Source organism: Sceloporus occidentalis, unplaced genomic scaffold (genome assembly GCF_023333645.1).
Source record: "Sceloporus occidentalis isolate IW3139 unplaced genomic scaffold, rSceOcc1.0.p SCAF_30, whole genome shotgun sequence".
In the NCBI taxonomy this organism is placed as follows: Eukaryota; Metazoa; Chordata; class Lepidosauria; order Squamata; family Phrynosomatidae; genus Sceloporus; species Sceloporus occidentalis.
In genome coordinates, this window is record NW_028317010.1 from 6639324 (window position 1) to 6664951 (window position 25628).

At 40.0% G+C, this 25628-nt stretch overlaps 2 protein-coding genes across 2 annotated transcripts; one reads left to right on the plus strand and one right to left on the minus strand.

Annotated features, from left to right (window-relative positions):
- Nucleotide 1: 1 nt before the first annotated feature.
- Nucleotides 2-818, minus strand: LOC149298986 (taste receptor type 2 member 40-like). Its single transcript, XM_089486812.1, has 2 exons — nt 113-818; nt 2-27 (listed from the first exon to the last, which is right to left on the minus strand). Exons 1-2 carry the CDS (start codon nt 816-818, stop codon nt 2-4), a joined length of 732 nt encoding a protein of 243 aa, XP_089342938.1.
- Nucleotides 819-19355: 18537 nt separating this feature from the next.
- On the plus strand, nt 19356-23705 carry LOC149298987 (gamma-aminobutyric acid receptor-associated protein-like 1). Its single transcript, XM_089486925.1, has 4 exons — nt 19356-19445; nt 21707-21785; nt 22465-22583; nt 23640-23705. Exons 1-4 carry the CDS (start codon nt 19356-19358, stop codon nt 23703-23705), a joined length of 354 nt encoding a protein of 117 aa, XP_089343051.1.
- The last annotated feature ends 1923 nt before the right edge of the window (nt 23706-25628 follow it).

Consider the following 25628-nt stretch of genomic DNA (forward strand, 5'->3'; position numbering starts at 1 on the left):
GTTACACAAAAGAAGCTTTGTACATAACTTTGTACATTTGAGATATATAGATGAAAGGCCAAAAAGTACAAAAAGTAAAAGATGAAAAATATACCCATTGTCTTAACTGCACCGTAAAGGGCTTTTAGTGATGGTTCCCTGAAGCCTGTCCTTTCTTGTACTTTCACCTTCCTTGTGTGTTTCAAAATGGAGTACACTACCAACCATGTTGCAATGCAAATGATTATAAATTGAAATGCAGACGCCAAACCAGAAATTATAGCAAAGGAAACAAAGCTCTGGCTGTCCATAAACAATGATCTTGAATTGTTCTCATTTGCCATCTTGGTGAAGTTTAAAGTGTCCATAGCACTGTACACAGAAGGGGTGCTGCAAACTATTGATATTGAAACACTGGCGATTAAAAACCACGGAACCAGTCGATCAAAATGTTTTTTCAGAAGGCTAAATAGGTAAGTTTGGATGTTGGCTATCCGGACACAGGAGAACACACACAGCCAAGTGACACACCACAAGCTAAGAGTGCTGAAGAAGAGCCAGAAGGATCGCATATATTGGATCACATTATCTGAGGTGGCAAACTTGGGAAAGAAATAAATGCAGGCATATGATGACAAGACAAGCCACTGGAAGAAAAAGCGTGATAGGCCAAGGCACATCATGATGGAGTCGGAAGAATTCAGGCTTCCATGGGCTACAAGGTCCATTAAATTACTGACTGACATGAGACCATTCACAAAACAGCCAATGATTGTCTCTACCAGCAGAATGACGAAGGATATAGTTAAAGACAGCGTGTTTGCATCATCGTTGTTCATTTTCAGTACCTAGTAGATGCCCAGTAAAAATTCTAATTTACTTAAGTCTCCTTTTCTTTATTCTTCTATCTTTTGTTTTTGTGTACTGTTTGATTCAGTTATTTTCTTCCAATTCTGTTTTCAGTCTTCACTGTATTTTGGGATGATCTGTTCTGTGCACAAATCTAAACCAACACTCATTTTCTTAGAAACTCATTAATATTCATAAATGATCACAGGGCATGCAAATATAAAGAATATTCAAGCATTCATATACTATGCATATTTAGTTTGATAGACAATTGAATGAATGAATTCTCTAAAGCAAACTGGTACATTTTCTTGTACCTTATATTAATATATGCAATAAATATTAAATAATAACAAAGTATGAGCCCACGGGATATTCATTTTTAGTGATGTTGATAACTTGCCTATAAAAATTTAAGTACATGAAAAGCTGCAATTTATGAGTGGGTTCATGCAGCTTTTCAGCAAAGATATGATGAGTTTATTCTTTAAAGTGCCTAAAAGAGTTTTTCTCCCAAACATGATTTCTTCCTGCAATAGGGAATTGGCAGGGAGTGTTTTTCCTTCTGCTGAAAGGTTGGGCCGAGGGGCAATTTTTGTCTTTAATACAAAGCAAATGCCAGCATCTCTTGTACCGCCTAGGGGAAGCAGGAACGCAGTTCACATGACCGTGTTGAATTCCTGTTTCCCCTGCGGAAGTCTGTGTGTGATAGTATGGATGTGTAAGTAGGGGGGCATGGCACAGGGAGGCTGTTTGAGGTTAGGATACAACATGGAGGCTGTTTGAGGCTAGGCATGGGCGTAGGAACCAGGGGGGACAGATCCCCCCCAGTAACTCATGTGGGGGGGACCGATAATGAAGAAATCCCAATAGAAACGCCGCAAATGCCGCACCTAGAGCCCTGCTACTTACCTGTGGGAGGGTCTGCTTTACTGCACAGAGGAAGCGGAACCCAGCAGAGTTCACGTGACATCACATCCTGCTTCCTCTGTGCAGTACCAGAGAACGCAGAGGGAGGCCGCGCCCCCTGCTGAAGTCTGTGAGCGGCATCGAGGGAGCTGCAGTGCAGGTAAGGGGGTGGGGAGGGTGTTTGAATCAGTATGCGTGATTGAGGGAATTAATCTGTGAATGAATGAGTATATGAATGAATGAGTGTGTGTGTGTGATAGCATGGATGTGTAAGTGCTGGAACCTAGGCATGATAGGACTGTGATTGCTGTTAGCAATCACACTCCTATCATGCCAAGTCAGCCAGTACATGCTGAAACCTAGCTAGCTGCCCCCCTTGTGTATTGATGCTGCCAGCAGTATGGGGTCTGCACATCACTTACAGCCACCCTGTACCAGCATGTACTGGCTGACTTGGCATGATAGGAGTGTGATTGCTAATAGCAATTGCTAATAGCAATCACAGTCCCATCATGCCTAGGTTCCAGCATTTACTGGCTGGATGTGTAAGTGCTGTAACCTAAGCATGATGGGACTTTGTAGTCGCAAAACTTTCTAGGCCCAGAAATGAGTGAGAGGAAAAGTAAAGGTTTTGTATCATTTACTTTATTTTAATCTGCATATTTTCTCACAGTGAAAAAGAGAGGGTAGCTGGTGAGAAGGGGGGTAGGGAAAGTGTAGCTAGTGTGAAGGGGGCGGTAGGGAGAGGGTAGCTAGTGTGAAGGGGCAGTAGGGAGAGGGTAGCTTGTGAGAAGGGGGCGATAGGGAGAGGGTAGCTAGTGAGAAGGTAGGGTAGGGAGAGGGTAGCTAGTGAGAAGGGGGTAGGGACAGGGTAGATAGTGTGAGAAGGGAGGGTAGGGAGGGGGTAGATAGTGTGAGAAGGGAGGGTAGGGAGGGGGTCGATAGTAAGAAGGGGGGAGAGGGGGGAGAGGGGGTAGATAGTGTGAGAGATGGGGAGAAAGTGGGGATCTGATGGGGGAAAATGCTGCCCCCCCCGATTTTTAGGGCTTCCTATGCCCATGAGGGATGGATGCCACATGCAGGTTGTTTAGGGGCAAAGTTGGCAAGTCATAATCTTCCAATCTGGGTGTTGGGCAGATCTTATGGATATAATCAGCATGCTAGGGTGACATGATACTAAAAGGGAGGGCATTAATTTACAAGGGGGTGCTGGCTGGGGCATCACATAAATCAATACTAAAGGGGGGCTGGGTGGTGTGATAAATACAAGGTGGGGCTAGTTGGGGCAATACACGAGAGTGTGGGGCCATTAGGGTGATTACATCATTAAGTGACGCAGACCTGGGGCCTACAGGGGAACCACCAATTGTTGTGTATTGGAACTCTACTGTAATGTCACCAATAACCACATAGGGTTTGCCCTGTGGTAATAGAGACCCCAAAGTGGATCTTTACATTGTATATTGCTCCCTAGTAAGGGAGCAGTATAAAAAAAGTAATTGAATTGGGGGAGGCAGTTGAATTTTTAAAGAGGTATTGCTGAACATAAAATGGGTTTTATTCTGTGATTGGCCATTTTCTGGGCAAGAGACACATATTAAAATTGCATAATGTTTGCTTGAAAAGTGTCAAAATGGTCCTAGTGGGAGTTGCAACCATCAGAAGTACCGTATTTTCCGGCGTATAAGACGACTTTTTAACCCGTGAAAATCTAATCAAAAGTCGGGGGTCGTCTTATACGCCGGGTATACTTACTTACCGAGCCGGACCAGAATCTCTAGGGGAGGGGCTAGCGGAGAAGCCACCTCCCCTGGGCCGCGCCGAGGTAGCTAGCCCTGATCAGCGGGCGCCCGATGAGCAGGGCTGGTTGGGGAGATCACGACCTCCCTCTAACTAGCCCAGCATTAGGGAGCTCGAGGTCTGGCACTTCAGACCTCGGCTTCCGTGCTCCCTAATCACTACGCGCTGGCTACCGATGCCGAGCGCGGGGATGATGTCATGTCCCGGCGCTCGGCATCAATTGCCGGCGTGTAGTGATGAGGGAGCAGTAAAGCAGAGGTCTGAAATGACAGACCTCGCGCTCCCACAACTGGATGGAAGACAGAAGATGAGAAAGGTAAGAGATGGGGAGAAAGGGGCAGTGTATGTGTATGGTCAGGTGTGTGTGAGTGCAGTGTAGGTATTTGTGTTTTTGTAAGCTGGTGTGTGTGTATATATATATATACTGTATATCTATATACAGTATATATATATATACAGTATATACAGTATATATATATACTGTATATAGATATATATATATATGTGTGTGTGTGTAAAGGCAGGGGTGTGTGGTGAGGGCAGTGTATAAATGTGTATGTATGGGCAGGCATATGTTAGTATGTGTAGATATATATGTGTGTGTGTGTGTAAGGGCAGTGTATGTATGTATATGTCTGTGTATGGGCAGTGTATGTGTATGGACAGGTGTGTGTCAGGGCAGTGTATGTGTATATGTGTGTTTGTAAGCTGGTGTGTACGTGTATATGTGTGTAAAGGAAGGGGTGTGTGAGGGCAGTGTATGTCTATACATGTGTGTGTGGACAGGCATATGTTAGGGAGAGCTGACCCACCCAATCCAAGCAGGCTTTGTATACAACAACCAGCCAATCACCGGTAAGGTACATCGCTTGCCGTGATTGGCTGGTTGTTGTATACTGGGTAGAGGGGTAGTCTTATACGGCGAGTATAGCCCAAACTCTATATTTTAAGTGGAAAAGTTGGGGGTCGTCTTATACGCCGGAAAATACGGTAGGTACACCAGAGATTGTTTCTTTAGCATGATTATGGAGAATAACTCCTTCTTTCGTAAGCCTAAACTGTCTTATATTGTGTACTGCTACCTACATGGGCTGCATGAGGAATCTTTCCACATTTACAGCCACATCAATTGGATTCATTTACTAGGGATTGTGGGAGCTTTTAAGGAAATTATTTAGTTTTAGTTACTTTTAAAATTTGGTTTGGAAATTACCTCTTTGAGGCTTGGTATTATTCCCACTATATTGCCCACTATATGACTTCCATTGCAGGTATGCAATAAAATAATTTTTCTTCAGCATCATGCATGTTGTGTATATTGTAGCCCACATCCTGGGGTTTTCATTATCACATGAGTTATTCTTTCCACAGCATATCAAACATTTCATAGTAAAATCTACCACGGGAAACACAATATGTTCCATTTGCATAGACAGATTCCATTTCATTGACTAGAAAAATAAATATTTCCGAGCTGGCATTGAAAGTATGAAAAAAATATTTATTCAAACTAACAGTGAATAAACCCCCAGAGTAATTTAACCAGACAGTACTAGTCAGAGTTAACATGAACACCTAAAGAAGGTATTTTCTATGTTGATGTATACAATAGAAAAGATCACTTATTCTCTCCAGTCAACTTCAGTGTCTGTAGCCAACATTCATCTTCCCTCACTAGTAGACGTCTTTCTGGCCTGTCTTTAGCACATTGCCCCATGGCTTACGCTTTGCATTTTAGAGATCTCACCCCAAACACTTTCTTTGTTTTCATAATCCTGACTTGCCACTGGTTCGTTCTAGGAAAACACTCTGTATAGATGGGCCTGGTATGTAACTGTTACCTAATTATTTGCTCATTTGGTGGACGCCTGGTTGCTATTGTCAGCCCCTCTGGCACAGGTGTGTACCCGCTGACATACTCAAATATGGCCTAATTTGATTGACATTCATGTTGTTTATGGTGACATCAAGCGCTCTGCAGAACAGCTTGGCACCCCCACCCCCTTCCATGATCTGGTATGCTAGTCTGTTCAGTGGACTAAAGTGCCAATGACACGGACAGTTAATTAAAGGGTCCAGTCCTGAACACAACCTCCTTTACTTTTGAAAACAAAATCAAGCCTGTATGTCCCTCTGAACACATAAAGAATGCAGACACCATTGTATTACCAAATGGCAAGTGATTTAAGTAACTTTGAAGAATGGCAAGTTATTTAAGTAAATTGGAGAATGGTGGAGAGTGCGGTAGCTGCAGTTTCATGTTGATAAATGTATAAGAATGCGACATAAAAATCTGAAGGCAGAATATAGCACTACGGACAATGTTTTGTCAGTGACAACAGAAGAGAGGCACTTGGGAATAATTATTTCTGAGGATTTAAAGGTATGTAAGCAATGCAATAAAGGGTGCTGGGTTGTACGGAGAGAGGCAATAGTAATAGGAAGAGGGAGATGGTTCTGGCAAGAGAAGAAACGGAGCTGCGGAAAACGAGACAGGGAAAGGGTTAGCAGAGAAAGTAGGAAGACATTGAGAGAAAGTGTGAGAGAGTGTGTTGATAGAGTGTGTAAGAGTGTAAGAGAGTGTATGTAGGAATGAATCTACATTCACCTACAAATCCCCCTGAAGTCCATTTTCCAAACTTGGGATCTCTGCCATCTCCAGAAGGATATTGATATTTTGGATAGAGTTCAGAAAGGAGCAACCAAAATAGTGAATGGTATGCAGGATAAAAACGTATCATGAAAGCCTAAGGGATCTCAGTGTGTAGCTTGGACCAAAGAAGAAAGATAGGAGGTGCACTACAAACATTTAAATACTTAAAGGGATTTAACAAAGTAAGGGAGGGAAGCTTACTTCAAAGGAGGAGAAGCTTTAGATCAGGAGGTCATAGTCTAGACCTAGAGGGTCAGAGGTTTAGATGTAAGAGGGTGATATATAAATGGAACAGCCTATCATCAGAAGCGGTAAAGGCTAATACAGCAAAGGAATTTAAAATTGCGTGGGATAGCCATAAAGCTATCCTGAATCTAAGGCCTAAGTATTACTACGTAGGACTCATTAAGGTCTGATTATTGCATCAGAAAAATGTTATAGACTAGATGCGCCAAATGGTTCTTGTCGGCTGTCAAATTATATTTTTCAGGGTTTCATCATCTGTTTCAGGTTCAGATCATGATTTTTTCTTTAATTTCAACATATCGTATATCCCCAAACCTATCCACATGGGTGCATAAAACCTTGGACATCAGGAAGAATGATTTATAAATTTATTGCAATAACAAAGGCTTGGTAGCAAACAACATAAACACACACATTTGTTTGCTAATGTGAGAGTCTTTGATTTCATTCTGCACTGGCAGTGAGTGGGTTAAAGTATTGACCTTCACTCAGGCCAGGTATGACCTTTGTGGGCTGCATTTCGTTCCTTTTCTCATTTGCAGTGGTTCCACATAGCTTCACTTAATGTGCTTGCTGTTAATATTAACAGTTGTAATTGGAAGTCCTATTATCTAGCTATAGCAACCCCCCTTACTTCCTCCTGCCCTAGGGTGGGTAATTACATTAAAGAACATCCAGAACACACATTATAATGTCCAAGCAACATCAGAACAAATATTACCCTTTGCTGTTTTGCATGGACACTGTCACCTCCCTAGTCCTGAGTATTTTTAATTAGTTAACTCCTTACCTGCTGGACAAACACACATTTATGTTCCATGCGTTCCATAGTAATAATAATCCATCTGTGACATCCACAGTGACAGATTACTGCCATTCTGGAAGGGAAAAAGTTAATTTGACATATTTAGCAATTTCATTTTTGTCGTATACTAGGGTAAAATTATTCCGTTCAGCATCTAAGGGTAATTGTACATATGGTAGTCCAATTTTACTGGGGGAACTTCGTCTCTGTTTAAAGGTTTTGTCGAAAATTAAAATGTTCTGTTGAAAATTAAAATGTTAAAAAAGGGCTGCCCTGCCATTTTTTTTCATGGTTCAACGGAACGTTACATTTAGCTCCTATTCCAAATTTTCTGGAGATCATATCTAGCTCCACACTCAGAACCCTCCCACTTGTTACTCTCCTTGAAACTAGTTAGGACATTAAGGAACGTTTAAGAGAGTCTGAGTTTTATTCTGCTTTTGGCCACAACTTTCACAACACCAAAAGCATGGACATTTCTCTCAAAAACACAGCAAGGATCTACTAGACTGACGTGTGAGGTGAGGAACCCGAATACTAATATTTTGAATAATTCTTGTTAATACTGGCCATCATTTATTTACTTTCATGGACAGCAATTGATTTTGGCTTAGTTTCTTAGAATATTCTGCTGTAATCTTACCATTTTCAGAACTATACATTATATTATAATAGCACGGCCACTAAAACATGGTGTGATTGTCCAGTGGCAGCATCTGTCCACAAGTGGTCCATGCACATGTAATATATTTCACCTACATACCTGTTGCAACTTTCTGGTTCACTTGCCTTCTACTATATCCCTATCTCAGCTTGGCGCATGTCGCTTGTGAACATATTTGTGTGATGAGGTAGATAAACTCAAGCTGGCCTATGTAAACCTCAGACACTAGACCTGACATTTGTCATATTCACTGAAAGTAACTTTAGCCAACTTGAGGACTGAATTCATGCACTATGGGATATGCTTTATTCTTGTTTTTTTTATGTATTAACACTGATTGAGTAAATAATTGATCAAGAATGATTGAAAACTCAAGGGTCCAATATGTCAAGGGAAAGTACCACCAATATCAACGGATTGTTTGCTGTGTGCAGCACTAGACCTTGGTCTCTACCGTACACAATTTGTTTCTAAACACTGCATGGGAAATGTTACTGTGTTTTCAGCACGTTCAAAATATTTTGGAGGCTCTAGATAACAAATTCAATATTTGTTTGCACTTCAGTACATCTTTTTTCTCTTTAGTATAGACCAGAGATGTATTCATCTTTACACCCTCCTGTGTTAGCGGATAATCATGTTTATTTTATGGGGGGGGGGGTTATATAAAATGAATATTTCACAGAATTTGCTTAGGGGGCTTTACTGTCCAGTTAATGTTTTTTAATGTCAAAATAGAGCAGCATCTCAAATCTAAGCTTGGTAGCTAACAAGGTCTTGAAAAAATTGACATAGTATTTCTCTGTGTGTATTTAATTACGGTAGTAAACATTTTTTTTTATCTTGTTTATTCTTATCAGGTTCACCCTGGGACAGTAACATGAGAAGCCACATTTTTCTGTCTGTGGTCACTGGACTTTATCTGGTAACGTAGGACATAATGAATGGCAGTGACACAATGACGCATCTACATAATGCATAATAACATTAACAAGACCCGAAATAGCAGATATAATGTTACAATTGGAAATGAATATAACGATGGTTAATGATAAGGGCACAATGACAAGACACAAAATGTTATAGGGTTACAGACTCCGTACGAAACAGCGTATAAAATGAAAGACATGATTACAGACACACCTGCATGGTTTTATAAGCCACTATATGATGTTGTGACAAATGTATTTGCCACTCTGATGCAAGTTTCTTTGAAACTTTCCATATTGCGCAACAATCCAATATAATGACTCGATTCTACCAACTCATTTATTGATTGTATACATTTACTGCTTGTGGATATTGCACAGGCACGCTGTCCTTTCTTTCTTTGAAAAAATAAGAATTAAAGTCATTGGTTATTTTTTTTATGAATATTATGGCAGCAGTTATATAGTAATTAGAAATCTTAGCATATGTTTACCTAGTTTGTAGTTTGCTTATAGTAGTAGTTTTCAGCAGGTTAGCTCTGCAGCCTTTGGAAAGTCCCATGGCCCACAGCCAACCTTTGTCTGGGCTAAGTCAGATGTAGAATGTAAGGGTTCATAGTTCAATAACATTTCATAGATGCTCCTTTTTTTGCCAATACCCCAATTATTTACTATATGTTTCTTTAAGTTTATATGAGTGTGTTAGTACCGAACAACTGTATTAATGCAATGGTGCTTGCGCAACTAGGGTCAAAGTTCAGTATGTTTCAATGATTGTGATTGTGTTGCAGGTTTGTATGGGAAAATGTGAATCAGACTGTGAAAATCCCAAGCAGTGAGTATCTAGACTCTCCGGCAGGAAATATTTCATTTCAGCTTCTGGAGAACTTTGGCTCAGTGAAATAAGTCATGTTAATTCTGCATTATCGCTTATTGGAATAGGGCAAAGAAGTGGCTACAGTACTTTGGGGCTTAGCTGCAATAGGCAGAAAACCTTCTCTTCTAAATTATCTGTAGCCATCTCAGACCAAGGGACCATCTTCTGATGTGATTTTATTTCACTCTTGCATATTGTTTAATACTTTGGATAATACAATTATAATATAATCATTCTAATCCTACTAATTGTTGGCTTTAACTATATCCATATATAAGGGATAATATTATTATCTATAATAACTATATCCATATATAAGGGATAATATTATTTCTGTTTTTCCATCTAGCTGTTCAAAGTCAGAATGGGTGAACCAGTGGTACATATGGTAAGAGTGCTCTCCTGACATTTGGTAGGGAAGAATGTGCTTTTTAAGTATATAGTGTAGACATTTATTTTGAAAAAGCCAAGAAATTGATAGAATAGCAAATAGGGCATCGAAGGCAGTCCACATATATTTTTATATTAGTAGCAGTAGTATTATTAGCATTCTTTGTTTGCAATTACACATATTTGAGCTGTATTATAAACACTTATACTGAATTATTGGCCTCCATTATGTAGTCCCTCCATAAGCTTTGAATATAAGCCGTCTTTCAATACCGCACCGATTGTTAAGTGCCTGCATGCACTGACTGTTGGGACTGTTGTGGCCCTATTGTAGATCGTTTCTCTGAGCTGTTGCCAACCTATGATGCATATTCTCTATACATCCCACTTTGTAGACATCCATCCTGTTTTGCAGGTTGGTAGTGACTGCTGGGATTCTGCTGCTGATGTTTGGAGTCACCTGCGCCTGTCTGCGCTGCTTCTACCTGAGACAGCAGCATTGTCCAGAGGGGGGAGGAGAGCGTCCGTGTGAGGTCACAGTCATCGCTATTGACCACGATAGCACAATACAAAGCACTGTGACCTGTAAGTTACAGACGCTGCTAAATGCACTTATGACAATTCACAAGAAACAGTTCTTCTATCTCTGTTTTAAGCAATGTCTATAAGACCAGCCAAGGTTTGTAGAAAAAAAATATTTTTAAAGAACTTTGGAGGCTAATTGTAAAACTATAAGCCTGCAGCAAATGTAATAGCCCAAGGCTTGTTTAGAAACTAAATCAAGTAGAAACATGCTGTTTATTATTAGCACTATCTTTGTCTTTAACAATGTACTTTATGCTTTAAATCTATCTGTGTCTATCTATTTCAGCTCTGCAATCTGTGTTTGGCCCAGCTGCCCGTAGGATATTTGCTGTATCTCATTCTCATGTCCCCCCACCTCAACTCTCTCCTGTTGCTCCTGAGACCCCACCATGTTATGAGGAAGCCTTACAAATGAGTCGCTTTACTGTTGCACGGAGCACCCATAAGGCCTGTCATCTGACCCCGGTGCTTGAAGAGAGGACTGAGATTCCTCTACCCTAAGAGACTTTAAACTACATGACCCATGTGTGAGGTACTGGCCCCAGGAACAAACATAAGAGTGTTATGCATGAGTTTATTGTGAAGAAGACTGCAGTATACGTACCTGCATTTTGGCCATATAAGTGTAAAGCTTCAATCCACCAATGCGCAGTAAAGCATATCTGGGAACTCTTTGGGCTAGACCCAGAGTCTCCATGTGAAGCGCTGCTCCCCCAGGTCTCCGGGTCACTCTTCACTTTCAGTATTTAGCCACACCTGCTCCTTATCCAATTCCCCTGCCAGTCCTAACACATTTAATACTATCTGGGCTAGCTCTGCCAATCACAGGGCTAACCACGGCCTTCACATGGCCACCTTGCATCTAGCTTGCCCTACCCCTCACAAGAGAGAGAGTTACCAGGTTTGTCGTAAAGGAACTATTAACTATAACCGCATTAACCTTTTAGCAAAACTGACCTACTTTTCTGGCAAATGCTCACAAGACATAATCATAATACATTTCACACTGCTTATTAGTAGCCAGGCCCAGACTGGCTATCACAAGGTGGCCCTGCCACTTTAAGGCCAGCAGACATCTGATGATGTAGGTGAGGCTGACGGATGGATACGTGAGGCAGCACACTATGTTTTTATGTATATCCTGGCCACACTTTGTAACACCCATTCTGCTGCTCTGGTGTATGGGGAGCTGAGGGCCAGCAGCCCACCAGCATTTGTCTGCTGTGCTGTATGGCCATCTCGGTCCTGTTAGTAGCACTGAAATATTAGCTAGTGGGTCATACAATTAACCACAGAATCATTTCACCCAGGCTATCTAGAAAGGCAGCAAACCACGAACTTACATATTGTGAGTAGTTAATAAGATTATGTCATACCAAATCGTAAAAAAGAAGAAAAAAAGGAATTCATATTGCACTTTGAAAAGATGCCACAAGGTGGTGCCACACTGTTGCGAATGGTTAAAGGTAAACTAACAATTATTGTTTTCAGGATGTTATTAGAATCGAAAATATGATCAAGGACCTGATATTTTCAATTTATAGTATATAATGATTTAAACTAAATAGTCAATGATAGAAATAAAATATCTGAGTAACCCATCACTTGCCTAAGGACAGATTATCTAAAATGCGAACGTCGTATCAACTGTCCCAGTAGCATTGTCTTACTAGCAAACATAAAATAATATAGAAATTCAAAATACCCAAATATTTTTAATGAATTGATTAAAAGGGAATTGGTACGCATATAAAAAAGCAATAAGTCCAGCATCTGAATTTTCATATTACTTGACTATTTCTTCCTTGGATGGCATAGTCTTACTAGTATTTTCATGTCAAAGCAAAGCTTGCATCCAAAAAACCCCAAAAGTAAACAAAAAAAGCAAAATAATCACTTAAAAATGGAATAGGTATCATCCCTTATAGCCATACCCACCTCTGGCACTGACAGATGCATAGCCACCTATTAACACAGCTTTGTTAAGGTAATATTTATGTACCGAGTGATATACTGTACTCTATAATTTACTCAGCTGTAATTTTTTGGCTGGTGCACCTCTTTGTATAACGCTGCTTTTTGCCAAAAAGTTCACACAAATATTGTTTAAGAATTACTTAATATTTATGGCTCGTGTTTAATAAATATTATATTAAAGCAGGGTCTCATTAACACTCACAGCCAAATGTATATGCAGATACAAATCATGACAAAAATTGTTTTAAAGTAATACATATTTAATCAAAAAAGCAGAAGAAATTAGGAGTAAACCTTGTCGGTATCCATCCATCAATGCCATGGTGGCCACTGCACCAAAATGGGTAGAACTAAGCAGCTCTGCAGATTCTTCCACACATAAACCTAGAAGCCCAAAGAGTGTATGTCACCTTTCCATTAAAAAAAATAGTAATGTAATTCAATTAAATTACATATAATGTTTTGAAATATTATATGCAAATAATTGTGCATCCATTTTATCTTATATTAATGTTAAAATATTTTTATGTATTTACACTAGACTTTTGCGCTGGCCAACTCTTCGTGTTCCACGAATATTCGCCCGTTCCTGTATTCGGTTCGGGTGAATATCCGTGTACATTCTTTTTTTTTCTTAGTTTTTTGCCTTTTTTTTAGAAGGGGTTAACACAGGGTTAACACGGTACGCACTACACTGCAGCTTTGGCACCAGGATTTTAAAGGTCCATACGAGCAACTCTATTGGTCACCGGCAGGGGCCTCCTCTGCCATCAGCCAATGAAGTCGTACAGACTTTTAAAATCCTGGTGCCGAAACTCGGCCTGGGGAGACCCCGCTCCAGGAGATAAAGGTCCCTACGAACGACCAATAGAGTCGGTCATACAGACCTTTAACTCCTGACGTGGAACTCCAAGAGTTAAAGGTCCATACGAGGAGCGACTCTATTGGTCGCCGGCAGGGAGCTCCTCTGCCACCAACCAATGAAGCCCCCTGCTGACGACCAATAGAGTCGCCCCCTACATACAGGGCGACCAATAGAGTCGCTCGCACGGACCTTTAATTCCTCGCGCGAACCTACAGATATCCGCTCCTGTTAACCCCTGCAATGCTGCATAGATAAGGTAGGCTAGATGGGGAAGGGACCAGGGAGATTAGTAAACGAAGGCGAACACGAAGATTCTTCGTGTTGTGTGTCTTCGTTGTACGTTTTGCCGTTTCTTCAGGATTGGGGCTGAACAACGAAATGCACCCTTCATGTTATTGTTTCAATTTGTCAGTGTATGTATAACTCATTAAATAGCACTACAAAACCTGCTAATCCTATATAAATAAAATATATGACAGCTAAATGCATTGTGATTAATAAATAAAGACATACTGTATATAGTCAATTGTTGTGAACCAGCATCTATTTAGCTAAAGTCCTGGGTGTTATGTTATTGGATATTATAATAGCTCAGCTGACTATTTATGGTCAAGAGCAGTCTGATATGATAAAGCTGATTTTTTTTCTAATTTCTATTGCTGAGTGAGCATCTTATAAACGTAATTGTTGCATATGATTGGCTGAGACAATTTTACAGTTATACATGTATAAAAAGGTTGTCATGGTTGCTGATATAGATGACCATGCAGTCAGAATTTTGACATCACCGCTTATAAATAGCTATAGTAAATAAAAGACTTAAGTTGATTGGCGAAAGATAATGTGATAAATACGGTATTACCTTGTCTGTTTTCAGTAACTACTTCACATTGGTCTTAAAATAGCCCCAAATAATGGATGTTTATAATAGTAACATTTCACTTGGACCAAGATGGATGAATTGCAAATACATACAGTATGTAGCCACCATATGTCACTGCATTATGATGTCACCTACAGCAGTCAGTTCATTGTGACTCCATACAATACAATGCTTGCTATAGCAAAACATCTGTTTGCTAAATATTTTCATTTTTATATTTATGAGAGTTGAGTAGAACATTTAACCCCTTTAAGGTGCAAAGCTTAGTGGAAATACAAGGTGCTTACCCTGGATATACCTACACAAAAATAAATGCAAAAAAGGCTGCCTAAACATTGTATTAAATACACATATCTTAAATGCTTCAGTATGTTTTGTCCCTCATGGGGTTACAATCGGAATTGGTAAATCCCGTCAGAATCTAATCAGACCATAATGAAAACCTTATCAGGGATCCATTAGCTGCTGTTGGGAGAAAACCCAGAAGGCAGCAAAAACTAATGGAAATGTTTAGTGGGATCCATAGAACTTGAGAAAAAGCCATTGAAGTCACCTGGGTAAATAAGAAAGGCAGTTGATGTTATGCCTGAGATACGGTTGCTTTATAGTAACCTTTAGTATTTTCTCCTACAGGTGAGGTATCAGGCAGCAATGAGCGCTGTGCCTACGGATTGGTGCAGAAAATATGTAGTTTATTATTAATTTGTATTTAGCAAAAGCAGAGCAGTCATCTTATGTAACAAGTACTTATACCGGGCATTTTAATGGCGTGCTTCTGTCTAGTCATTAGTACTGTATGCTTTCTATTTCCTTATTGCAAATCAGAGGTTTCCGTACACAAAGACACCAAGACAAGGACTGCATTGTAAAACGCGTCACCAGTAATCGGGTACACCCTAACATGAGATAGCCTAATTAGTCCTTAAATAATACAGATGATTTATTAACTTACGTAACTGTGCTTATGCAGATTTATTTTATAATCAACTCTTTTTAGCGACTGGAAAAAACATTTATATACTTTGCCCACCTGAAGTGTGTGGCAAAAAGGCATGCTCAGGGTGTGATGTCGCTATTTCACCACTATCCTAATGTGTGGCATATTTGTTACTGGCTAGAATGTGCTTATTTATTGTTGTTGATAATACCACGTCACTAGGCATAGGCTTTTTACCATACTTTCCCTTAAACTTATGATACACAGTCTAAGGGCTGCCTTTAGAACATTATTGAAAGTTATTTTCATCAGAGCTGAAAAATCCATGATGGAGCATGTTTTGAGTCCTACAACCTGATTTTAAGAGTCCAGTCTGCTGACTTTAGGGAACATCTAGAAGATGTTTGCACCGCTGGTATTATATATTGCCTTCATCATAGCTAAACTCTAAGAAGCAATGATATTGTAAAGGATGAGTATTCCTTATATATGTAGCAGCAACTAGCTGAGGTTCACTTAAATGACTAAAACAAACAGGGGTGGGTAGTTGTTATATATAGTTACATACTACATAAGGTTGAAAAAAGTTCAACCCTTCTACCTAACCTTCCTACTCTTGATCCAAAAGAAGGCAAAAAAAAAAACACCCTAATTAAGCTACTTCGAATTCTGCCATCAGGGGAAAAAATTCCTTCTTGACTCCAAAAGGCAATCGGATTTCTCCTTGGATCAAGATGCTCTAAAATATCAATTCTACTTTTAGCCCTGTATGTCATGACCTGCATGACCCACTTTTGCCCAAAGCCCCCAATTTCCGACAAAATCTCTGCCTTATCACACCTTCAAACCCTTCTTTTTTATTAATTACGGGCTGAAAGATCTAATACCTCTTAGGCACATCATTTTGGATTTAACACGACGCACAGATTCAAATATCACACCAGGGGCGCCCAACGGCCCGCCGGACTTCAAGGTGAGATTTCCCGGTGGGCCGGCACACGGAGATGCTATTGCGGTTGCCTCCGTGCAGGCACCATGCCCAGTGCCTTAATGAGGCTCTTCGTCCTGCCCCTTTGAAGATGTTTAATGTAATTGCCCCATGTGCATTTGTGCCCCCAGTTGGCCCCTTTGTGCATTTATGCCCCAACACCCTTGTGTATTGATTTATGTGATGTCCCCAGCTAGCCCCCCTCCCTTTTGTATTGATGCCGCCTTTTGTACTGGTAAATGTACCCTTGTGTATTGCCCCCAGCCACCCACCCCCCTTTGTGTATTGATTTGCATCTTCAAAGGGGCTGGGACGAAGGGCCTCACTGTGGCACTGAGCGGCATGGTGCAGGCACGGCTTCCGCCGTGTCTCACGGCCGCTTAAAAACTCGCAGCCGCATCGGCTGCAATGGCATCTCGGTGTGCCGGCCCACGGCGGGTGCTGCAGGCTTTTGCTGCTTTGTTTTACTATTTTTAAGTAGTTTAGTATTGATAGAATGACATATAACGGCTGATCAAAAAACTGTCCACTGCTTTTTTCATTATCGCCAAATTAACCCTGTATTAATATACATTATAAAGCTAAAAGGCCATATTTTCTCTCAGTGAAAAATGAGTGCGGCCGACGCACATATACATTTCTGATGAAGTGGCCCACTGCAGAAAAAACTTGGACACCCCTGTATTATAGGAACATTGTCAGCAGATGAGAAGCATTCGGCCCATCTGCCCTCAGCAAACATCTCAATCATGATCCATAAGTGACCTGCAAACACAAAAAGAACGTGTGGGTCCATTGTGTATGAAATTGTTAAATGCTGCGCACATTGTTGGCAAGATAAAACCACGACTTAAATAGAAGATTCTATGTGACCAGTGCAGTGTATGTAAGTTTTTGAGGGCTATAGGGATGAATCAATTATTTTTGGTTCTGGTCCTCCTGGTACAACAATAATTAAGATTTTGTTCTTTTTTTCCTTGCCTCACACCTGACAAAGAATCATCTGCTTACCATGACTTGGAGTCATGTGACAATTACAAGGTGTCTGCTGAGGTCACGCCATGAATCAGAAGTGAAGAAGGCATAACACCGCCCGTTGTCCTGTGTGCATGTGGCCCTGTCATCATGACTACAACTAACAAAGTACACAGAGCACCTCCAATATACCGGCCGATAACATGACACATGTTCTGTAATGAAAATATATATACCGCTAATCATATTATATAGAATTATAATGACTTTATATAAGAATAGAAAGGTTGGTCCAATATGTCAATACAAAGCCATACAGGTTAGCCACATTATTAATTAAACAGCCATTTACAATTTATAAGCTAGTCAGTATCATGCGGAAATCATAGGTAAAAATACGGCGATGCACATTTATGTACACATTTATATCTTACACGCGCTATAATTTTCAGGGAGCTTCAGGTTGTAAACACGCTTATATTAGGTTGGACTTAAGAAGTAACCTGTGCAACATTCTGGGCTAATTCGGTGTAGAATGGGTACAGACTTAAATTATATATTTTCAAATAAGTTTTTTTCACTTTCCAGATGATCATCAATACTCTGCATTATGCAGAGATTCTTCTATTTCATTATGTCCATTTACACGATTGATAAAGGAAGAATCACATGATCACTGGGTTTCTGGCAGATCCTGAGGAACCCTCGGGTAACAGTGTGTACAGGAGCGCACTTTCTTCATGACGCTCCACTATTTTCATGATGGCATAAAGTGCCAGGTCTTCCAAGCTATCTCCAATCTGCCCTCTATGCAGCCACAAGAACAGGGCAGGGGCCGCCAAGAAAACCCCCTGTGGGGTGCACTTCATACGTCTCCAGTTATAAATTATTATTTGCCCTCCCAACATTTCAAATGGCCAAAGAGGACACCTTTGTTTTAGGTGTGTAGCTAGAGATGCAGCCAGGAGCTGGGACCTCATAGACTTTCATATATGTTAATATTTTATATTGTGTATTTTTACAAAATCTCATTTGTTTACATTTTTTGTTGTTCCTATATACAAAATTGTAACTTTTTAGGGTTGTAGAACAGAGACACTTCTGCCCACCAATCCATTCCTGGATAAAGAAGGGCTATTGGATCAGTAAATATTGTATTAAAATGTCTGCATTAAAACAGCCAACTGGTAATTAAAAATAAAACCCAGTTGGCATAGCAAAGCTGTATGGAACACTATCAGGACATTCTATGTATAGGAACAAGTATAGAAACACGTGTCCCCAGCCACAGGCAGTGACCACTCACCATCACACCTGTTATTCTAATCTGGCTGAGTCACCTGTTTACCTTCTGTGAAACCACGTGATTTGTCACAAGACTAGCTAATTCAGCAACAAAACAACACTGCAGACTATTGTACACGCAGATCATCGATCGCAGTACTAACCGGTATTTTTTTTTTATTAACAAACCCTGCAAATCAATGCTACGTTTTAGAATTGTGATGACATTAACTCGTTCAGTACCTAGCATCTCAATTTGCGTGACCGATTTTACACCCACAATATCAGATCATGGGTTGGGAGGGGGTTTGTAATTTTGAGATTACACACAATAAAAGTATTAAATAAAAATGGTGCGTCCCCAGAGATCTAGTAAATAATTGGCATGGCAGGAGGATTGGGTTAACGGTGTTGACTAGGATGGCTGTCCATAAATAACTACATGATGAGTATTTTCCAGGAAGTCGTAGAAAACAACATAAAAATCGCTTGAGGTGACGTAATAGTTCGACTGCATTTTAAAGCAGCGATACTGTGCGTGTCCAGGCTTGTTGGGTTACATATGCTGTAGCTAATCTGCCATGGAAGAGGTTAATGTCATCACAGGCTTTGTTTGGCTCAGAGGGCTCCGCCCAGTGGGGCGTGTCTTAGAACGTCACATTGTCCCTTCTGGGCTCATTGTGATCGCGGAGGGTATACAGGTTTAAAGGGATTGATCAGCAGCGGAGAACGTACGTCTGGACCTTATACCGGGCTAGCTATGAAATTCCAATACAAAGAGGATCATCCGTTCGAGTACAGGAAGAAAGAGGGGGAGAAGATCAGGAAGAAGTACCCGGACAGGGTCCCTGTAAGTCTGAGGCTGCCCGGTCCCGTCCTGCCATCCCCACCCAGTCACGGAGCCTCGGCTCATGGCAGATTGCCTTTACTGCATTTTTAACCCTTTATTCATAGGATACCGTTGGGTATAACGGAAATAGATTAAGTAACGTTAATGTACAGGATACTGTCTGATACCCGTCAGCAAATCTGTATTGGCTAATGGTGTGACGGGATCGTAGGGTTAATGGGTACCTGTAAAAGTGGGAGTAGTACTGGCGAGCTGACTCTCTAAACGTGTGATATGAGCCGATGATCCGCTGTAGGTTACACCAGGAAACTGGTGGTTATGATAAGTGCAGGCCCAGATATACAGACAGCTCTGACCTATATAAAGAAATGATAGCGTTGATGGTTATGAACTGTACCCTATAGAATATGATGTGTGTGTGTGTGTATATAGATATATATATTTATTTGCTTGTTTCATGTGCATTAATTGTGGGACAGGTAGTGATGTCAGAATGATTGATTCATTAGAACCTGCGGAGCTGGGGTGGCCTTTTGGGTTGCTGGACGTCCATGGGGCATCTACTACATAGGAATAAAACATGACGGTGTAATTCAGAGTTAGACAGTCAGTGGCCATAGTCATTGATTTTTCCCGTTATCACCGGACCGCTTCCAACCCAAAATAGTTGATATGGGTAGTAGTTAATAGTACCTGACAAACAATGGACATAAATACAGTTGAGGCTAAATTTCAACACTGAATGACTACAACCTACCCTACAAGAAACTGGTACCCCTCTGATGTGATCTGGTTGTTAGTGATATCACAAAGCTGTTATGGAGGGATACAATCCCAAAGATTTCCTAATGTTACAGAACATGAGGTTTCCAGTGGTTCCCTATACATTAATGCCATAACTGCGCTTTCTACCAACATAGCAACAGATGTTTGGTTGGTTAGATGTTCTTCCCTAGACTGTAAAATACAGAAGTACTAGTATTTTTTATATAAATACTCCGGTACCGCATCTCTGGCTGGGGCCTTCACTGACACCGAGATTCTAAGCACTTCTTAATCATTTTGACGTTCGAGTGCAGCGCCTGTCACTACACCTGAAAAGCAAGTAGCTTAGGATCACGTACTAGACTTAATTAAAAAAAATGGGGAGCCCCAATGACTACCCAATGACCCTGTTCTCATCCTTTTTTTTTGTTTTGTCCAGTATTAATAATATCTAAGAAAGACGTGTGTAAGTGTGTTGATGAATTGTTTGGAAAGCACAGGAAATTGAGAAATCCGGCACCCCGGCCGTTGCACAACCTGTAATGACCAACTTGTGCACCTTTGCTGTAGCTTCTACCCAAGGGAGAGCTCTAGAGCTCCGGGCTCCTCCTCTCTCTGCACTGCGCCGCTTACTTCACATTAACCCCGTATGTTATATATTGTGCTGCAGTCTGATCTATGCCATTAAGTGGAGTTGAATAGCTGTGTGTGCTTGCCATAAATGCACGCATTTTCTGTAACCGGTGCTGGCATTTAGACGTGGGTCAACAGCGTCTGCTTATTTCCGCAACATTCGTAGGCATTCATAGTTCTAGATCTTCGGTGCCATAAATACCTTTTTACTATGAAAAAATATATATTATTGAAAACCAGCTTTCCAGCAAATAGTTAATTGTTTAACCTGTGTTAGTTAGATTGTAAGCTTGCAAGCTGTGCTCTCTCCACCTAATGTATCGGTTTGTCTGTCAATTCTCGTTTTGTCATACCCCTTGAATATATGTATTGTATTAAGCACTGTGTAGATTGTTGGTACTATATAAATAAAAGATAATAATAATTGTAGCGGCTATGTTAGCTACATTATTCCATGTGTCTCATTTTTATTCTGTTTTTTGTTTCTGTTTTTTTATTTGAGGAAGATCAAGATTATAAAAATGTTTAAAATGAGATTATATCCCAGATTAGTTCTGAAGTGTCTGAAGCAGAATGGAGAGATGCAGATGGACCCCTGGAAAATACCCCATTCAGTGTCAGTACTTTGTGTCTGTTAGTCATGTACCAAGTCACCTTGACATAGTTGGAGAACCAAGGATCATATTAGAACGGCCTAGAATTAGCTGAAATCTAGGACATCTGTGTGCGGTGTTAACCGGTCTCTGATTCCTTCTGTACCTCTTAGTGTGTGTTCTTCTTTACGGGATATATTTACTCTGTTACACTTCTATGTCATTTGCTGCTAACTGTCCTTGTATATATTTATTTCTGTCCTGATTTAGGTCATTGTGGAAAAGGCCCCTAAAGCACGGGTTCCAGATCTGGACAAGAGGAAGTACCTGGTGCCATCAGACCTCACAGGTACATGCCCTCCTGCCCCTTGTGTTATTGAGGTATTCTGCCCACCTGATAAATGCAGAATGAATGCATCCATCTCTTCAGAATATAGTGAAACCTAAAGCTAAGGGTAGTGTCTCAGATGATGGGATCTAACCATGGCTAATCCAGAATGACAGAACTATGATTAGGAAATAGTAGGGAAATGTTTGATAATCACTGAGATTACACGCGTGTGCCAACTTCCAGCGTCTGCAACAATAAAAGTTGCAGTCTAGCAGTGACTAACCTGCCTGCTGTCCGGCACATGGAAGTCAAGCAGGCCTTTTAAAGAAGCCTTGAGAACCCTGTGGATCAGGGATCACGTTCTTACCACCACATCTGTACCATTATTATTAGTATGTCTGTTTCATTCTCAATACCCTTCTCTGTTACACTCAGCACCTCATTTTGACCATTTATTTTCCATTTTTTGGCCATATCCCCCAGCCACTTGGTATCTTACCTGGGAACATGCCCTGGCAGTCTACCCAGTGCTCTCCCTGGTGGGTTGGCTTTGCGTAACTCCAAACAGTGGGTGTGGAGTGGGTAGAGCTACACCCAGAGACTACAACTGAAACCTGGAGGGTTCTTAGTATCTCAAATTCACGTCACTGGTTTGCTTCCTCTATGTTAAGTCTTCTTCGTTTTTCTTTTCTTCTAGTTGGCCAGTTTTACTTCCTAATCAGGAAGCGGATTCATCTTCGCCCTGAGGATGCTCTGTTTTTCTTTGTCAACAATACTATTCCCCCCACAAGTGCTACCATGGGGCAACTGTATGAGGTGAGAGCGGTTGGGAGTGTCCTGCTGATAGTATGAGCTAAACAAAGCTTTATTACCATCATAAAATATGTACTAAGGTCAATGACCATCATTTTCTTACTTACTACAAACAACTACATAGGCTGTCATTATCTTAAGTTAGAAAGTTTTTTTAGCAATGCTGTTACTGAAACAATGTTATTAAACCTGGTATTTCAGCATATATTAACCCGTGTTATTTCTTCATAGAGTATTTTGCAAGCAAGTTTATCACATCAGATTAAAAGCAAGATATATGTTTTTAAAACTCTGTCGTTGTTTTTGATAGCCCTACTAGTACATGAGATTGCTTCTAAGTGCATAAAAAATAATTATGACAAAACTAGTGTATCTATGACATAGGAACCCTACAATGCCATCATAATCATCATCGTTGTTTGTGGTAACTGAAAAAGAACACTTGGCAGGGCAGACAACACATAATTTAGGATTGGTGTCTTAATCTGGTTTTAATCTGGTGGCAATCAAGTATTTGTTCCAAGATCAGGTTAAATTTCTGTGAATTAGGTTGAATGTCTTTCTGTGTTTTGGGATGACAGATAAAGATGTTGGTCATGTTTGCGATACCAAGGGCGGAACTGCCAGAGAAAAAATGTCAAGGTTAAAAATAAAGTCTTGTTAATTTCACAACAGCGGCATAAAATAATAGCATTTCTGAGATACTCCGGGATAAGTAGAACATCATGCAGCTGGATAATATCCTTCGAGGCTGTCGAAGTGTCCTGACCCACTTTCTTGAACGTTTTGCTGAAATGGGAAAGTGTACAGAAGACTTTCAGGAGAATACTTTGGTGAATCTTGATATGCTTGTCGCCCAAACCATACCTCCAGTTGAGGAGTGAAACTGCACAATGGACTCCTGCGTAGCCTTGTCATTAATATTATTTCAATATGGGTTTTGATTTTAGTCCAAATACAAATTGGTTCAAGATCCCTCGAAATAGTAAATGCAGAAAGGACAGGCAACGGAAAGTATCTTGCAAATCTTAGCAACAAAATGTTTTTGATGTTTTCTAGGACAACCACGAAGAAGACTTCTTTCTGTATGTGGCCTACAGCGATGAGAGTGTGTATGGAAAATGAAGCCAAAGATGGAGAATTGCAATCCCTACCCTGACACCTTGACCATTAACCATATAACTGCTTACCCAACCTCTAAGACTGCACAGATCATGAAACCTACCAGCTCTGGAACTTTTGGGGAATTATATGTAAGAGTGTGTGCGGAATTGAGAATTGATCAGTTTTAAGAATGGGCATTTTAATGGATCCAATTGGTTTTCTTAAAGTGAGACAATTCCAGTGCTAAAGAAATAGCAAGTTGTGTACATTACATCTTAATACACACAAGAGGGTTAGAGTGGGCTGGGTGGTTCCTGACCTCTCCACCTGTCCAACATGTTTTGCTCACAAAAAATCCTTCTTTAGTTACCCAGCGTCTTTTTAAACCAATGCCAACATGCCACTTTACACACAAACCAATACCATCTGTAACGAAATAAGCATCGATATCATTATATTTAATACAGGGAGATGAAAGCCAGAGATATATGAGAAGCACCTTTACATGTTTGAAATCATTAGGGCATTCAAGGACCATAATAGAACAAAATTGTCTCCTTGTATAAACCAACACACAAAGAACCAATTATATTTTATAATCTCCTCTTTCATGGATACATCTTTTTATGTGAATAAACTATATTAATAACTAGACCACTAAATATGTTTTCAGAGAAAGAAAGTATATTACGAGTAGGAATGCACTTTGTAATTTACCTGTACACATACATGCCACAAGGAGGCTTGAGGACAAAACTGAAATAATTATTATTAACTACCACCTATTGATGTTCTGTGCACTAGTTTTATGATTAAAAGCATGGGAGTTTTGACAGATGCTGTAACTCTTGTAACCTAAACCTGTCTGTAAGGTAACGTGCATTTTAATTGTTAAACCGTAAAGTGCACTTGATATTGAAAGTGTCCTTTAGGGGGCAGTGTAGAGAGAAACCTGAGACAGGCTCTCTGTCCTTTCAAATTTTCGTTTAGCAAATGTACTATATTACTGTGCCTGTATATTAGTCATGATTTATTTTTGTTACTATGTGACATAAACAAAAGTATGACGCAGTATTTGGATGTGGTATATATTATGTGATGTGAAATGACATATTCAATCCCGATTAGCTATCATGCACTGGTTAAGCACAGTCAGCACAACCCTTATTTAATGGTTTATAAATTTTTTTTGTATCTTTTTTTTTTTTCTTGTGCCGTGACAGTTAACTAGTATTCCAGATCCAAGCATAGAATACAGGTCTGTATATAAAATAATTATTAATAAATAAGCCCACAAATGAACATTAATTTGTTAGGGAGAAATGCAGGCGACACTGCACATACATACATGCATACATTTTATTTTTTTTCTAGATCTCCAGGGAAGCTTATACAACGTCTATAGTCTTTTTTTTTAATAATTAGAAAACCTATAGAAACATTGCATCCTAGCTTAGAACACTGTGATACTGAGGATTCATTTTTGGATAACTTCTGCGATATGTAATAAATGTTATCTTCCACAGTAGAATGTTTGGAGATAATTGGTGCCACCTTAGATCTAGCCCATATACTTAAAGTATTTTCAACCAAAGCAAATTATTTATCTAGTCGATTAAATTGAAAGGTATCATGTATTAACATTTGTGTTTTTACTGTTTTAGTTAGGGCATATACATTTCTGTGTCTTTTATTTTATGTTAATTTGTTTTTGTTCTATTCAATAATTATATAATTACCATTACATGCATATGTTTCAATAAAACTGGAAACATTCACACTGGAGACTGTGTTGTCGTTCATTTGCCCAAGGGCAAAGGGGATATTTCTGTCTGTTGTCATTTAAGTTCCTGGTATCATATCACTTTTTGTGAAGGTTGATACCTGCAATTTCATTCCAGGGTAAGGCTGTCATTAATGGAGGAAATAATGCTGCTACTAGAG

Coding starts and splice junctions, on each gene's coding strand:
- LOC149298986 (XM_089486812.1), bottom strand. CDS start 818: ATGAACAACGATGATGCAAACACGCTGTCTTTAACTATATCCTTCGTC. Junction 28..112: donor ATCACTAAAAGCCCTTTACG/GTGCAGTTAAGA, acceptor AAATGTACAAAG/TTATGTACAAAGCTTCTTTT.
- LOC149298987 (XM_089486925.1), top strand. CDS start 19,356: ATGAAATTCCAATACAAAGAGGATCATCCGTTCGAGTACAGGAAGAAA. Junction 21,786..22,464: donor GGTGCCATCAGACCTCACAG/GTACATGCCCTC, acceptor CTTTTCTTCTAG/TTGGCCAGTTTTACTTCCTA. Junction 22,584..23,639: donor CCATGGGGCAACTGTATGAG/GTGAGAGCGGTT, acceptor GATGTTTTCTAG/GACAACCACGAAGAAGACTT.